General features: G+C 38.5%; 1 protein-coding gene across 5 annotated transcripts in view; it reads left to right on the top strand.

The window, feature by feature from the left end:
* astn1 (astrotactin 1) overlaps positions 1 to 18,695 on the top strand; it is a 256,497-nt gene that overhangs the window by 209,159 nt on the left and 28,643 nt on the right. For all 5 annotated transcript variants that reach the window (XM_058065280.1, XM_058065284.1, XM_058065285.1 and 2 more), the window contains 2 exons: positions 12,300 to 12,577; positions 18,130 to 18,263. In XM_058065280.1, the coding sequence (XP_057921263.1) occupies positions 12,300 to 12,577; positions 18,130 to 18,263 (412 nt within the window). The remainder of the gene's footprint in view (positions 1 to 12,299; positions 12,578 to 18,129; positions 18,264 to 18,695) is intronic.

An 18,695-nucleotide genomic window follows, 5' to 3' on the forward strand; every position in this document is an offset into this window, starting at 1 on the left:
AATTTTAATATTTAAATATATTTAAAATATTTTAAAAATAATTTAAAAAAACATTTTTTATTTTAAATATCATTTTAGTATCTCATAGCTGGCCAACTGTCCTGGTTTTTGGTGATCAAAATCTGGTCTAGCTGTGCTATGTTCTCCATTAAAGGCGAAATATAAGATGAGGTAGCAAAGTTAACAATGTGATGACGCTGGTTTGTTTGCCCTTTTTAAGACTTTAATAGACCACACACTAGCAGATACAATTTGTCAAGATCTGTCATTTGTCAACAGCCCTTTTAATGGCTTCACTTACAAGGATAGATGGTGTGCCATTTTTTTAATTTGAAAGATATAAAGTTTGTCAGGTTTTGCATTGTTGATTTTGCAGTTTTGTAATTGGAAATGTTGTATATCAGGTAAATGCTCGGGATGTGCAGACTGGCCTCCCAGGAGAGGAAGATTGAAGATGCTGCAGACACTACAGCTAAAAGACATCAGACATGTCTTGATTAGAAGTGCTGCAATAATCAACGGTTTGAGCAGACAGTAAAGCACGTAGAAAAATAAGAAAAGGTGCCGAGTTTCCCACATCTGTTTTGCATAATTGATCAGAAGGATTGTTGAAATGGCCGAAAATCCATATTATTATTTGCATGTGTTGCAGCCACTTCCGATAATGATATACACTATATCACAATATTTTCTTTGGCCTGTAAATTACAAAAAAATGGCTTACAAAGACTCGTATTGCGTTATCGTATATAACACTTAGCATAATTTCTGTCTTTTTAGAACATGTGCATATACAGTGTTGTTGATTTGTGTATTTGTTGTGTATTAAAGTGTACATAGCAGTTATTCTTCTGTTACTTCGCTATAGTACTGTCAAGCTATCTTAGCAGATAGCATGACTTATTCTCTCGCAGTAAAACTATTTCTCAAGTGATAACGATACTATACGAAATATAGTTCATTTTCTACCATACCATACTAACTCCTTATTTCTAACATCTCAAATACTTAAACTTGCTGATATAGTTAATTTTCAAACAGCTAAAATAATGCATAAGGCTAAAAATAACCAATTACCTAAAAAAATGTCATCCAATACTTCTCTACAAGAGAGGAGAAAGAAGTACATTTGAAACACTTATATGCTAGGACTACGTTAAAAAGCCATCACTATATTGACACTCACTATGGTACCCATTATGTCATTGTATGGTCATATCACCTCGTACTTCGGTACGAGGTGCATTATTAAAAAAAAAAAAAAAAAAAACCTTAAACTGTATTATGGAAAGCAAGAAGTGAACAAATGTAACAGTTAGTGATTGTAAAAGTACCAGATGGAGGGGTGGAATTTAATAAGCTTTGCTTCTTCCTACTCCTTTTGGACATGTGGAACTGGGAACTGATTATGGGATGCATTCAATTGTAATCTGATGCATGTTCAAATGAAATAAAACCATTACCATTACCATTACCTTCCAGAAGCAAGGATTAGTACCATAAAGTTGGAGCTTGTTGCTGTCAATGCAGGACATCGCTGGATTACATCAAAATATCGTATTGTGAGGTCTATCATAATCGCTATCACAGGCCAAATTATATTGTTTCTCTATTGTTACCTTCCGTGTCACATGTATGAATTAATTAAAAAATCCTTCTGTTTTGTGTCTAACACACAGCAGCTGCAGAACAAGAACATCAGCTATAGTTATTACTATATAGTTATATAGTTATTGTAAGTTAAGTACAGTATGTATTGATATAAACATTGAAATGAAAAACATGTGGTGTCCAATCATCTAAACTGTTACTACTGACATGTTTCGGCGAGTACAAGGTTATATTTGCCACTTTGACGAAGTGGCTCCGTCTTCGGCTGCAGGTGACACACATACACGTTGAAAAATTGCCAAAAAATGGCTTGCTGCTGAGAAAATGTGAGAATGGATGGCAAGGTTTACAAAGTTGGACATCAGTTCCAGAGAGTGGTTACCCTCCATGAAGCAGTAATGCAGTGACAATATAACGTTTGCAAAAGCAAGTATGTAAATTAACACATAAGCACTAACACTATTATTTATAACACCACCCCTCCCAACACTGGTCTTGTGTCATAAGAAATATACATGTATTTGTATTTATTTTGTATTTATGTATTTAAACCTCATTACACCATTAATGAAGGTCTTGCTTTGCGGGTTAAAATTTCATTTTATGCAAATTATAGACTTCCTTTATTGTCATTACACAATATCACAGCAGTGAAATTGCCAACAAAATGTTGTTGCCTGGTTCCCGTATAATAATAAATAATAATAATAATAACAATGTGGAGAATAGATGACATCAAATATGAACAACAATGTACAGCATAAACAGTCATTTGTACAAATAATTTGAATAATTTTGAATAAATAATAATAATTTTTACATGTGTAATTTTTACAAAAGTTTTACATGTGTATGTGGGCAGGTATTATATTATATATTATATTATATTATAATATTATATATATATATATTATATTATTATATATGGCATTTAGCAGTGTACAATGTTATGTACATGTAAGTCAAGTCAGTGTACAAGTCAGGATTATATATTATATCTGTAATCATGTATTATATCACTATACTGCTGAATAGTGGCATTATAATAGTTGCTTTTTCAGGCTTCTGATTGGACAAAAATGACAGATGGTGAATTTCATTTTATGTCGACAGACATGCACTGGTGTGGATAGACATATTTTTAACACTTGGGGGGGGAGAAAATGAGCCTTTTTGAAAATATCTGTGTTGTTGTTGACGTGACCTAAATGTATGCAAAGCGAGCTATCATCGTTATTCCCGTGAAAGCCAGGCGCTCACACCTTGATGCGTTGCTCTTCTAATGACTAATCCTGGAACAAATGATGATGCGAACAGAAAAACAGTTTTACAATGGTAGTTTTACAAACAGAAAACAATTCAAAATGCATAGAAATAACCAATGAAAAGGATAAATGAACATTTAACGTTAAGTGAAGACACGGACACTTCATGTTTTATTCCTGTTTGACTGTTAGACACTTTATTCAACTATGTTATTCATCCCTTATATATATTCATCATTTATATATATTTATATACATTTCAACTATACAGTAATCCCTAAATTATAGTGGTTAATTGGTTGCACACCCAACAGTGATAAGTGAATTTCCACAAAGTAGGATTCCTTATTTATAAATGCAATATTTTCATAGTTAGTGTACAAAACCTGTTTGTGACCTTCTAAATATGTTTTTTTTTAACATTATTATAGCTATCTAGACACAAAATAACACCCCATAATTGCCCAATATAATAGTAAGCAAGTAAATAAGCCATTCGAGACATAACGTGACGTTGTGAAATCAGAGTTGTATCCAAAAAAAAAATTTTATTACTTATTAATGGATATATTTTGACGAAGCGGGATAGAGTGAAGCTGTGAAATTCCAAGTGTGCTGTGGCGAGGGACCACTGTTTTGTTTCTTAATTGTAAAATTCCAAAAATTATTTTTTGGCTTTTTGTAACAGATTTATTGGATTGACATGGTTTCTTATGGGCCAGTCCAGGGTGTATCAAGTCAGCTGGGATAGGCTCCCGCATACCTGTGACCCTAGCAAGGTTAAGCGACATATGGATATATAAGTGGAAAAAAATGGGTAGATAGATGGGTTTCTTATGGGAAAAAAAGATATTTGGTTAGAGTTTGTTTCAGTTTAAGCTGGAATTTTTGGAATAAATGAATAACACTATCCAAGGTTCCATTTGGTGTTACATTGTTCACTTTCTTGTACAGCACAAATCAACATTGTCCTACTTATGTTACTTACTTATTTACCTTTTTTCTAATTCTCTCATTTTGTCCCTAGGAAGATAAATATTTTTGTACAAATGTCTCATCTGGATGCCTTTCAATTTTGAGGTCGAGTGGTTAACACGCAGGCCTCACAGCTAGAAGACCCGAGTTCAATTCCACCCTAAACCATCTCTGTGTGGAGTTTGCATGTTCTCCCCGTGCATGCGTGGGTTTTCTCCGGGTACTCCGGTTTCCTCCCACATTCCAAAAACATGCTAGGTTAATTAGCGACTCCAAATTGTCCATAGGTATGAATGTGAGTGTGAATGGTTGTTTGGCTTTGATTTGACATTGGTCCCCTGATGACAAACAATAACTGCATCATTAGGTTAATTTTATTTTTATACAGAATAATCTTCATCTCAGGCTAACACAGTAGAAATGTTAGGTGTTCTTTCTCCTGTCTGTGTGATGAACAAAGCATGCACAGGACTTGGTGCCGTAAGACACCTTGGGTTGTGTTAGTGATGCACCAGCAGCACCTAGTGGTAACAATGACTGAGGTTGCAGTACTAAGGAACTGCTGGTACTCCCCACTGAGCAGCCGGGAGAAGTGTATTGGCAACAGTGGAAAGCACAGCTGAGTTCAGATGAAAATGTTGTGTAAAAGCCTCCATGATACGGAGGGCTTGAATATCATTTATCATGCTGAATGGCATCATGTAGTTCTTTTTGAACCATTTTTTCGGGTCAAATGAAATTCACAGCGTTCTGTTCCTGTGAAGGTGATGTCGGTGGAGTTTTCATGCACATCGGAACATAACCAATTACTAATTTTTCTAATTTTACAACCTTGAGGAGATTAATTACTTCTAAACGAACGCTCTCAGTCACTCACACTGTACACAGAACACATGCAGGACATGATATATTGTAAATATATATAATATATTGAATAATATATTGTCAGAAATATCCAGTTTTTCTTGCACACTGGAAGAGGCAATGCAAAGGAAGCACGGACAGGCTCATTGGGAACAGGAAGAGTCAATAATGAGAACACTACACTGTTTAGTTATTACTGTCCCTTTCCTAGGATCACATCCTTTCATCTGTTGAAAAATACTACCTTTATTACTTCATCACTTTCTGAAATTTTTACCATGTAGCATGCAGAACATTCATTGCCAATTGAAGGTATTTTTCTGAGAACCTTGTTTTATTAGTTGCTGTCTGAGAGGATGTAATGCATTAATAGTAATATTATTAGAACCCTGTAAATATTACTCCTACACTCTTCTTCTTTACAGTCCTACAATCCAATATACAGGTACTTACTTAAGAACTTTATTTATCCATTAGGAACTTCATTTGTGCAGAGCATCAAAGCGTGTGCAGTTCATGTACCCAACAATACAACATAAAACAACACATACAGTCAACAGATACAAACATATACAAACATACATATACACATACAAACAATCAATCATAGGTAGTAGACGTAATGAGAGAAAATAAGACATAATATCAACTAACATCATATCTTCACAGAGGACTTCTTCCTTGGCTATTGTTTTGTCAGTGTGACCTTACTATTGTTTGACTGTCAAGTTATTGTCATAAAAATTATGACTTCCTTATTAAATTACAGATTTTTTTACTCTTAATAATTTTTATTTTTTGTAAAATTTGTGGTGATTTTTTTTCATAGTTGCTATTTTTTCTTCTTAAATTATATTTTTAGAATGTGCTACTAGCCAATAAAAAAAACAAGCATTTGACTAACCAAATCAATATATAAGAAACAGCACCAATCGGAAAAGACGCACAAATGTTGATGACTAAATATAATAATATAATATAAAACATATAAATATTAATAATTTAATAATAATAATAATAATAATAATAATAATGAGAATGATTTTAATTAATAATAATTATGATTATTGTAAATTATTAAATAATAAATAATTTATTAATAATTATATAATATAATACAGAATTCCTGTGAATAGTCTCATTCATCCAGTTTATTGAATCGTGGGACTAGAGTCTAGTCTGACTAGGTAGAATACTGGAGTCCTTGTCTGGTGTACTTTCATGGATGAATAAGGAAATACAATAAATATTTACATTTGAGACCCAGAAAAACCCCTGGTAAAATTTACATTTTTATATAAAAAAAACATGAATCCACACCAACCATCAATGAATTGTATAATCGATTCCTCAGTTCATTCTGTAACGCTGTAATGATACACACCATTTTAGTCTGGAAGTCTGGAAAAAGTCTGGAATTTTGAAATGTCAAATCCGTAGGAACCCTGTATTGAAAATTGAGGTTAAAAATACAGAAAAAGCAACCTTTTGTTCAACGCATGCTTGAATGCCTTCTCAAAAACGGATTAAAGCGAGCCTGCTATAGGATCCTTTTCCATGCTTTTCCATCTCCTAACTGTAGAAATGTGAAAGCATTTTGTAAATAGGAGAAATGACAAATGCTGTTCCCTTACTGGAGAGTGTGGGAGGAAGGCACGAATGGCGAGCCATTATGTGAATGTGAGATACAGGAAGCCCCAAATAGCATAGCACACACACACATAGAAAGCCATGCCCATCGTGGAAAAACCTGCAGTTTAAGAACGATTATTATAAATTGCTCTTCATCGATATCATAAATTACTTTCCACACCAGGCTTCCGCTGTGGAAAATATATCCAAATATGAACTGCAGTGAATGGATGCTTCATCTTTACACTGGCAGGAATGGAGGAGCATTTCTTTATCAGCGACAGAGCTGCTTATCTAGCGGCCAAAGCACACACCCTACACTCCCTTGAGAAAAAAAAAATCATTGACTAAAAGGGCAAATGCTTATTTTATCACTTTTGCTTTCCTTTTCGATTCAACCTTCTTATCGAAAAAAGTACTGGTCATTCACTGCCAACATAGATTAATAGCTTGTAGATGTTATAGCCCATCCGATTTGTTATCGGTCAATTTATTCCAATGTAGAAACACCCAACAGTCACACACATGAAAAGCCCTGCTAGACGATACCTGTATGTACCTTATGCAGGTACTGCACAGTGGAGATTCCCTGGTTGGAATCTGTCTACAAGCGTCCCAACTCTAAAAGAACTACTCGTTCTTCATACGCTCACCAAGGAGTGAATTCTTTATTTGGCAATGTAGGACAACAGATTATTTTTTGGAACGTAAGAACAAAATCTACCTCTGTGAAACAGATGGGAATATCTTCTATTTAGCTGACTTCTGTTTCCGGTTGCCATTTTGTTTAGGTAATCGACTGCAAACACAAATACTTCAACTTGCTGATATAGTTCATCTTCAAACAGGAGAAATATGATCTCAGGGAAGAACTACATTTGAAACACTTCTATGCTAGGACTACGTTATGCTAGCCATAGCATTTCAGTATGTGGAATCAAACTATGGAATGGATTGAGTAAGGAAATCAAACAATGCACAACGATGAGCCAATTCAAGAAACAATACAAGCAGTTGATGTTTGCTAAATACAAGGATGAAGAGTCTTGAACCAGTCATGATGTGCTATATATATCACTATATTGACACTTACTATGGTACCCATTATGTCATTGGATGCTCATATCACCTCCTACTTCAGTATGAGGTGCATTATTAAAAAAAAGGAAAAAAACTAAACTGTATTATGGAAAGCAGGAAGTGAACAAATGTAATAGTTACTGATTGTAAAAGTACCAGACGGAGGGGTAGGATTTAATAAGCTTTGCTTCTTCCTACTCCTTTTGGACATGTGGAACTGGGAACTGATTATGGGATGCATTCAACTGTAATCTGATGCATGTTCAAATGAAATAAAACAATTACCATTACCATGATTTTTAATAAATAATTACAGGGTTGGTTTTTTTTTTTATACATCTCTGAATTCACAACGTCACTTCCTGTCCGTCCCTCACGCAACTCATCTAGCACTGAAATTTATGTTTTGAATGGCTTAGTTACTCTACTACTGTAATAATGTTAAAAAAACATATTTAGAAGGTCACAAACAGGTATGTACACTCTAATTATGAAAATATTGCATTTATAAATAAGGAATCCTACTTTGTGGAAATTCACTTATCACGGTTGTGTCTGCAACCAACAATTGGATGCACAATTTTTTGATACTTGGAGATTGAAATACATACCATAAATCCCAGACCCCCCCACCAATAGTGAAAAGGCGTGAGTAAACTGGGGAAGCAGTTGAGTGGTTAGCGCGCAGCTAGGAGACCTGGGTTCAATTCCACCCTCGGCCATCTCTGTGTGGAGTTTGCATGTTCTCCCTGTGCATGCGTGGGTTTTCTCCGGGTACTCCGGTTTCCTCCCACATTCCAAAAACATGCTAGGTTAATTGGCGACTCCAAAATGTCCATAGGTATGAATGTGAGTGTGAATGGTTGTTTGTCTATATGTGCCCTGTGATTGGCTGGCAACCAGTCCAGCTGGGATAGGCTCCAGCACCCCCGCGACCCTTGTGAGGATAAGCGGTAGAAAATGAATGAATGAAACCGGGAAAGCCATATCACGGCAAAGTCACTAGACAAACACTCCAAAATGTTGCTTCGACATCATTTAGGGACCTGATGAGTTCAAGTACATACAGGAGACTTTTCAACACATTTGAAGTGTCCTTATGCGTTCAAACGGCCCTGTAACGAACACTGCTGTTAATCCAAGCAATTGAAGCAGTACTAAAGCCAGCTAATCAATGCCAATCTGCTCTGCCTTGAACGCATGCATCCGTCCTAATGGAGGTGCCACATTTCATTTGCATGTGCCAGCATGAAGTGAAGTGAAGACGGAATGAAGAATGATCAGCCGCTGATTTAGTTGGAATTAATGAGATACTTTGGTAAACATTGTCCACTTATATTCCGTATGAGAATCATTCTCTTTGGTTTGTCGGGTGGGATGCACAAATATATTTGACTTGAGTCTCTTGCTCAAACACACACACACGCACACACAAAGAGGTCAAGACGTTGAAGGTGTGGAAAGGAATTCTTGATGCGACCTGTCTCCCCCCCATCAGACTTCACTTAGCGATACAGCCTTCTGATTGGTCGCAGCGTATGTGTCGATTGGTCCCAGTGGCCTCGTTGCAAACTCCTGTGCCGCATGTTCAAGAGCTCAAGGACACCATCATTCAGAATGCATCACACACATCCAATATATACACACACATACACACACGGCTATTCCTTTGGTTCTTCTCTCACCATATCTTTATTAGGGGACATAATTGTATATTTAGCTTTTTGCTAGTATTGTGCACAGCACAGATTATATTAGGTTATCTGAAGTTGTTTTGTTGGCCTCAGATGGTCTTGTTTTTTTGTTGTTGATGTGCGTTAAAACTGACTTTTGAGACTTTAATGCCCCCTAGTGGTTATATGAAAAAATACATAGCTCCTACATTCACCTTTATACTCCTATGACCCAATATACAGGTAGTAGACGTAATGAGAGAAAATAAGACCTAATATCAACTCACATGTCAGAATTGGGCATCATGTCATCACAGACGACTTCTGCCTTGGTTAACGTTTTCGGTACCTTACTGACATCTAGTGGCCAGTGAACAGTACTACATATCATTACATTTTTTTCAATGTGTCTTATAAACACTTTACATTTGTATTTTAGTTCATTTAGTTTATGCATAAAAATACTAAACTTAAGCCAGAAGTACATAAAATGTTCTTAAACATGTATATTGTTTGACTAATACACGAAGAACACAGTTGGATTAACGCACTGTATTAACAACACCACAAGACACGCCCCGTATCGTGTCTTATTTTATTTTCTGCACGCACCTCGTACTGCAGTACGTGACAAAAAATGTTTTTTTAATTAAAAAAAAACTTAAACTATATTAAGAAAGCAGGAAGTGTACAAATGTAACAGTTACTGATTGTAAAAGTACCAGATGGAGGGGTAGGATTTAATAAGCTTTGCTTCTTCATACTATATTTGGCTTTTTGCTAGTATTGTGCACAGCACAGATTATATTAGGTTATCTGAAGTTGCTTTGTTGGCCTCAGATGGTCTTGTTTTTTGTTGTTGATGTGCGTTAAAACTGACTTTTGAGACTTTAATACCCCCTAGTGGTTATATGAAAAAATACATAGGTCTAAAGAGGTCAAAACTGAGGTTAAAAACCTGTTCACTCTGATATTCTGTAATTTGGTGGCTAAAAGGCCAAAAAGTCATACTTAAAGTGAATGTTTGGTGTCACAATTTGCATCTTGTCCCTGTGTGACAGTTTTGTGTTTCACTTTGTCTGCCTTAGCTCCTGTGGTCATGCTCTTATTTTGTATTATTTCCTGTGTTCTGTCACTTTGCTTTCTTTCCTACACGCACCAGTTAGTAATTTGTTGATTGTATTTAATTCAGCCGGGTTTGAGTTTTTTTGACGTGTTGTACGCCAGTGCTGCAATCGTTTTTTTTTTTTTTTTTCGAAAATAAAGCTAAGCTTTTACCTGCACTTTATCATTCTCGCTGCATCCCGGGGTCGCAATCGCAACACTGACATGCTGAACCGTGACATTTGGTGTGCTTTCAAAATAGCGTATATTCCACACCACAAGGCGTAGTCTCAATACAGGGTATATATCTTACTTAGTCCATACTATATAGGGTTCACCATATTATAAGGTACATGCTAAAACACACGGTCTACACGTCCACCATCAGAACCCCCATCACTCGGCCCACACACACACACATGTACTGCGTTGCCCTCTTTTAGATACTTGCTGGTTGAGATCTGCTCCTTTGAACTGTTTCTGCCTTTGGCAGGATTGTGTGTGTGTGTGCGTGTTTGTGTGTATGCGCGCAAGGTCACACTGTTGGTTAGTTCAGTCATTGTTTTCTTTGGAGTTAGTAGATGAAATGTATTTGGCTGCACGGTGGACGAGTGGTTAGCGTGCAGGCCTCACAGCTAGGAGACCCGAGTTCAATTCCACCCTCGACTGTGTGGAGTTTGCATGTTCTCCCCGTGCATGCGAGGGTTTTCTCCGGGTACTCCGGTTTCCTCCCACATTCCAAAAACATGCTAGGTTAATTGGCCACTCCAAATTGTCCATAGGTATGAATGTGAGTGTGAATGGTTGTTTGTCTATATGTGCCCTGTGATTGGTTGGCCACCAGTCCAGGGTGTACCCCGCCTCTCGCCCAAAGACAGCTGGGATAGGCTCCAGCACCCCCGCAACCCTCATGAGGAAAAGTGGTAGAAAATGAATTAATATGTATTTGGCTGCACGGTGAGGAGTGGTTAGCGCGCAGGCCTCACACCTTGGAGACCCAAGTTTCGATTCCACCCTTGGCCATCTCTGAGTGGAGTTCGCATGTTCTCCCTGTGCATGTGTGGGTTTTCTCCAGGTACTCCGGTTTCCTCCCACATTCCAAAAACATGCTAGGTTAATTCACCACTCCAAATTGTCCATAGGTATGAATGTGAGTGTGAATGGTTGTTTGTCTATATGTGCCCTGTGATTGGCTGGCCACCAGTCCAGGGTGTACCCCGCCTCTCATCCGAAGACAGCTGGGATAGGCTCCAGCACCCCCGCGACCCTCGTGAGAATAAGCGGTAGAAAATGAATGAATGATATATTCTCTCATTTTTCATGGTTAATTGGTTCCAGACCTGAATAAGCTTAAACATGGCAGGTGAATAGAAACAATACCATTGTGTTCCACCAATCAGCATTTAGCATAGACTGCCCCACAAAGTTCCTGAAACTTCCAGGAAAGACCGTAGCTGGAAGGAGGAGAAATGTTGGTCTCTGTGGATTTTTTTTTTTTTTTTTTGTGGAAATGCAGCATCCTTTTGTCAAACCTCAGGGAATAACAGAAGTTCCTGAAAAAAGTTCCTGTGGTGGAGAAGCGGCTAATGGGAATTACTTTGTCCCATTTCTGTTGGATGTTGGAATCCCGTCGATTTATTAAGACGTAGTGAATCTTTGTGACAGCACTCGTCATATTTGATTGTTTCGTTATTGGAAGACATCGTTCTCCTCCTCCATTCACGTTTTCCGTACGGAGATGTTTTTGGCCCAAATGTTTACTCTGCCGCTGTGAAGTCAAAAGCTAAGTCTCCGAACGGGTGGTGCGGGAATGTGGGCGTGCATGAATGCATTTTAGCTGCTATAAAAGAAAGAAATATACTTCCAGTTCAGCTTAGTTCATTCCCTTGATCCCTTGTCTCATTTCAGAGATCAGGCAAACTCTCCGGTTGAAATGATGAAGCTTTTATGCTGCTTTTCATGGTATTAATATCACTTTATTGCCATTTTCATGACTCCCACTCCTGCAGCTACTGTATAGTAAGATTGAAATGTTTACGCAAATGTCATTATGAATTAAACTCAGTCACTAAATTCACTTCCTGTGTCCTCCCAGGGAACTCACCTTCCGAGGAATCGGAGGAGCATGAAAAGGAGCCCAGAAGTTTGACTTACCCAGCTTACATAGCCAGTCTGCTGGACACAGGAGCCAAACGGATGGCAGCAGGAGTCCGGATGGACTGTACCAGCCAGGGCCAGTGTCCTCGAACCTGCCATCTCTGCCACATGAGCCCGAGGGCGACCCAAGGGCGACAGCAATCCGAGCCTGTCCTCTTGCAAATCACCAAGGCGGCGCCCATCTATGAGTTGGTGTCCAACAACGAGACTTACCAGGTGAGCTGCAAGGGATTCTTTACGATTCCAAGGAACAATTATCTCCAATGTTTATCGATGATACTTTTCACAGATGGTATTTCACAAAAGTGGTCCTCGTGGGCCACGGTGGGTTCCAGGCGGCCGACTTAATGCATTTGTTAAGTCAGGGGCATCAAACACATTTTCAAAGTGGGCCACATTGCAGTTATGGTGACCCTCAGGGGGGCACCTAGAACTGTGAAACCATATAATTGTATCATCACCTCAAGATGGTATGAGACATTTGATAAATTGATATATTGATATATTCTCTGGCTGCACGGTGGTCAAGTGGTTAGCGCACAGACTTCACAGCTAGAAGACCCAAGTTCAATCCCAACCTCTACCGCTTATCCTCATGAGGGTCGCGGGGGTGCTGGAGCCTATCCCAGCTGTCTTCGGGCGAGAGATGGGGTACACCCTGGACTGGTGGCCAGCCAATCACAGGGCACATATAGACAAACAACCATTCACACTCACATTCATACCTATGGACAATTTGGAGTGGCCAATTAACCTAGCATGTTTTTGGAATGTGGGAGGAAACCGGAGTACCCGGAGAAAACCCACGCATGCACGGGGAGAACATGCAAACTCCACACAGAGATGGCCGAGGGTGGAATTGAACCCGGGTCTCCTAGCTGTGAGCCGTGCAGCCCTTTGTTACACTCACCTGCCTCTAATTTTCTGTTGTCTGTTTAATTTGTGTGCGCGCTACTTTCACTTGACCTTTATTTGCCATTTGTTTGCTCTGTGGTCGGTTTCCTGCTGCTGCTTAGCCACAATTAGAATAAAAAATAGGTTTTGTGGTCTGTTCTCTGCATCCTGGGGTCACATCACAACGCCTCCATGCTGAAACGTGACAGTAACACCCCTATTACACTTTTTCACCTTAACACTGATGAATCCTTATTATCCTTATTTGGTGGATCTCCATGCATTCAGCATTTAAGGACCCACAAATTTGTGAGTTGTTTTTTTCTTAAAAAAAAAACATATTTAATTCACCCTAAGGCTGATCATTTAAAATGTGATAATACAAGAATATGGGCTTTTAATATTTGAAATCATTTTTACATGTTTATGTCTTTATGCTTTACTGATAATGTTTTTTTTCTCCAAGCACTGACATTTCGCACTTTATTTGGTGGTCCCTGAACACACCATAGTTTCTGTGAGAAAATTTTCAACGTTTCGGCTCTCCAAATAAACGACAACACAACAGTACACAAAATGTAGTTTTAAAATGAGTGGTTAGCACACAGGCCACACAGCTACAAGACCCAAGTTCAAGTCCAGGAATGGTTGTTTGTCGATATGTGCACTGTGATTGGCCGGCCACCAGTTCAGGGTGTACCCCGCCTCTCGCCCAAAGACAGCTGGGATAGGCTCCAGCTTGCCTGCGACCTTCGTGAGGATAAGCGGTAGAAAATGAAAATCAATGAAAGAATAAATGAGACTTTCTATTATTAACTCAACTAACAATTAACTCAATTAACTTATTAACTTTCTATTATGACTGCCAAAGACGTCTATAAACATATTTCCAAAAGGTAACATTGATTGTCGACGTCTGGCTTTTTCTTGTGTTCATGACTCCACCGTAAGAAAGACACTGGACAAAATGGCATGTATGATTCTAAGACCAAAACCACTGCTGAACAAAAATAACTTGAACTCATCTCAATTTTGCCAGAAAACATCTTCATGATGGGTAGGACCTTTGGGAAAATACTTTGTGGTCTGATGAGACAAAAATATCCCCACATTTCAGAAAAGTAAAATATGGTGGTGGTAGTGTGGGGCTGTTTAAGTACTCCAGCAGCCTGATGACTTGCTCTGATAAATAGAACCATGATTTTTGATTCAAAAAACACTGAATGAAAATTAACCCTTCAATTTTGCAAAGAGTGGGCCAAAAACCTCCACAGCGCCGTAAGAGACTCATTACACGTTATCCCAAATACTGATTGCACTTTGTATTTTGATTGCAGGGTGGCCAAAGCAGTTATTAGGTTTGGTGGCAATCACTTTTTCACACCGGGACATGTAGATGGGGATTTTTTTCGACCTTAATAATAAAACGTTTCTTCGCCGTACCTCTTCATCACACATTCTTGTGCTCCTTTGTCTTCTGGGAGCTGCTGTGATGCAGCATATAATGATATGCCCTGTAAAGCACTGGGAAGCCCACAACCTCTAGTTTCAGAAAAGTAATACATAACTAATATATTTTTAACATTACAGTGATCCCTCACAAATATATTAATAAATCATTTTTTGTCTAACTGAAGCATTGTAAGCATACAACTGGCTAAATGAAGTAAACTAAGAATATAAGTCATTGAAAAGGCTCATTCAAACACACAAGAACAAAACTCGATTGCTGCAACAGCAGGCTTTTATTGCAGGTTTGAATTAGCTCACAACAGGAACAATCATTTCTAACACGGGTGCTATTGTTGCGGCCGTAAACCACACCAAGCTAAAACTTCCTGTCCGCCCCCCACTTAGCTCCTAATGGTACTAATAAGGGTATATAATAAGGGTCCATAAGGGTACTAATTAGGAATAGCTGCAGGGTTCCGGTAGCTCCGCCCAGCTCAGGAGTTTTTCAGAATCTGAACAGGGAAAATAGAAGAAAAACACAAGAATACCATAAGAGACTGAAGATTAAGACAATACAAACATAAAGGTGTTACTTCTTGTCGAGAGGGCTCTTAGATTGTTAAAAAAAATAGACATTAAGAAGGTGGTAATCAGGTTTTCCAAACTCTAACTATAAAAATATTAAATTTATCACCTCGTATTTCGGTATGTGACAAAAAAAAATAATAATAATAATAAAAACTTCCTCCCACATTCCAAAAACATGCTAGGTTGTCCATAGGTATGAATGTGAGTGTGAATGGTTGTTTGTCTATATGTGCCCTGTGATTGGCTGGCCACCAGTCCAGGGTGTACCCCACCTCCCGCCCAAAGACAGCTGGGATAGGCTCCAGCACCCCGCGACCCTCTTGAGGAAAAAGCGGTAGAAAATGAATGAATGAATGAATGAATAATAAAAATTTAAATTATATTAGGAAAGCAGGAAGTGAACAAATGTAACAGTTAGTGATTGTAAAAGTACCAGATGGAGGGGTAGGATTTAATAAGCTTTGCTTCTTCCTACTCCTTTTGGACATATGGAACTGGGAACTGATTATGGGATGCATTCAATTGTAATCTGATGCATGTTCAAATGAAATAAAACCATTACTATAAATAAGGGATCCTACTTTGCGGAAATTCACTCATCACTGTTGGGTCTGGAACCAATTAACCTCGATAAATGAGGGATTACTGTAGTACTCAAGTGTAATGACGTAGTAATGTAGTACATGTCAATGAGCCTTGTCTCCTCCAAACGAATCAAACATGTTACAGAGAGCAGGAGCTTTCTTCCATCTTTGCCATGTTTTGTGTTTGAACCCATGAGCCCACATCAATACTGCAGGTCGATACTGCTGCTTTTCCTGTAGCAGAGGTACATGTCAATATGGTGCAGGGTTCCCTCCTGGGCTGTCAGCACGCAGCAAGTGGTATTGACAGTACTTGGCAAGTGTGTGGGAGTAACAATGAATATGAAAACCGTGTTCGTACTGAAACATTAAAAAACTGTCAAGAGAAGATAATCATGAATCATATATTAGTGTATTAAGGGCAGGCATTTTTTCACTTGCATTAACATGTATTTTATGTACAATAGTTATGAATTTACTCCATAAGATCCCAGAGCCATCACCAAATGGAGGACCTCGGCCTGGATCCAGACCCATTGATGGCCCGTTGCGGACCTGTGGCCAAGTAAAATGAATGGGAAATATAATAAAATTATCATTCTCATGGACCGATCGCATCGGCAGTTTGCAGGTGTAATTACTGCAGGTATTACATTAACATGTGACCGCAAATGCGGTGATGTCGTCCAATAGAGATAGCCGATATAGATGCATCATCAATCTGAATCAATCCATCAATCCAGTCAGCCATTTTGCCACTAATCTTCGAATGGAAACGCGGCTTGCTCAAAAGTAAGCTTGATAAAAGCAAACATTTAAAAGTGAAAAGACGGACCAAAATGCATTGATTCTTCCATAATCCACAACCACAGGGTTGTACTGTGTCTCATATGATTTGTAACAGCGTGCAAATGAGACTTCACTAAGGATCGTATGGTTATTGGAGCAAAACCACATCTTTCGCTGACGGGGGTGTGTCAGTTCTGCTGCAGAGATCTTAGTCAAAGGCAAACAATATACTGTTGCAGCTTTTCTGCTAAAGAAACACTTTTGGAGAAACCGGTGCAATTTATTTTCACTTCAAAATAAGCCTGATTTACCCCGCCTCTCGCCCAAAGACAGCTGGGATAGGCTCCAGCACCCCTGCGACCCTCGTGAGGAAAAAGCGGTAGAAAATGAATGAATGAATGAAAAATTGGTCATGTAAAATTGGCTTTCTTTTTTTCCTTTAATTGCAATTTAGGCTAAAATAAGTGTATTGCAGGGCACTGGTTCTCAATTACCATCCATCCGTCTTGCCGGCATGCTGGAGCCTATCCCGGCTGTCATGACAAATATTTTCACTCCCCCTTCCCCTCACGCACTAATATCTATGTATTTGATGCATACAAGCATATCAAATTGCATGCTGAGTACCACAAATTCAGACATGTTGGCAGGTCTGCAATAATACTGAGAACGGAGAATACTCCATGCATCATGTCAGTTGACCCCGCCCCCTCAGGGGCCATATTTGATATGTGAAACTCCATGCACATATTGTAATATGCGCCTTATATGTGTCGAATATGTCTTATTTGTATGTTATTATGTCTACTATAGTGGGAAATGAGTGTAAAGGTAATTACTGGGGTGTTATTGCATGTTGAAAATATTCCATTTATAAAAGAGAATTCCTACTTTGCGGAAATTTACTTATTGCAGTCATACATATAGTCATACATATACATATATGTATATTTTATACAGCTTTAGTTATAGTTAATTCAAGCTATTGCATAGTGTAAATGAAGCTTAATGTAGAGTTAGTGTGTGCAAGCCTCGTGGTCATTGAAATGGTTGATTGCTTTTTAAATTTAAAACTGCTATTATTATTTATTGACTATTTCTATTTCTATTATTTATATATTTTGGCATTTATTTGTCATATGTGAGGCATTTAAATTGGTTGACAGATTATCTTCTAAATGAGATAACAGTAAAAGCAATTAGCATCCGTCGTAAACATATGTAAATGGAGAATGAGGGGGGGTCCGATGTACAGTAAATCTCAGCTTATATTGTAACATCACGCATCTTTCACATCAATTAGTCGTATTTCACACAACAACATAAAAATGTCTGCAATATCCACCATTATTTGACTTGAAATGGATTCTAATGTGTTAAAATTTTCTATTATCAAGCATGTTTTAAATCCCAATGTTCTATTTTCATGTTGTGTCATAATCGTGTCTTTTTTTTCCACAGGCCCTCCAGGAGGCGATGATGAGCATGTTGTGGTGTTCAGGGAAGGGTGACGTCATCGATGACTGGTGTCGGTGTGATTCCAGTGCCTTCGGTGCCGACGGACTCCCGACTTGTGCACCTCTTCCTCAACCAATGTATGAAAGCAATGCACGGAATAATTCAGTTTAAATTAATGAGCTGGGCGGCACGGCGGTCGAGTGGTTAGCGCGCAGACCTCACAGCTAGGAGACCAGTGTTCGATTCCACCCTCGGCCATATCTGTGTGGAGTTTGCATGTTCTTCCCGTGCATGCGTGGGTTTTCTCCGGGTACTCCGGTTTCCTCCCACATTCCGAAAACATGCTAGGTTAATTGGCGGATTCCAAATTTAAAAACATCAGTCAAACAATGCGTCATGAAGAGGAAAAAACATACATAAGTAGGACTGGATCATAAGAACAGACATTTGACAGACATGTTGTTACTCGGCTCCTGTGTTGCACCAGACATGGACTTACTCAGCTACACAATAGCTTAAAGAGCATACTGGGGAGGCTAAATATGCTAAATCGGCCATCACCAAATGGC

This window comes from Doryrhamphus excisus, chromosome 1, assembly GCF_030265055.1.
Source record: "Doryrhamphus excisus isolate RoL2022-K1 chromosome 1, RoL_Dexc_1.0, whole genome shotgun sequence".
In the NCBI taxonomy this organism is placed as follows: domain Eukaryota; kingdom Metazoa; phylum Chordata; class Actinopteri; order Syngnathiformes; family Syngnathidae; genus Doryrhamphus; species Doryrhamphus excisus.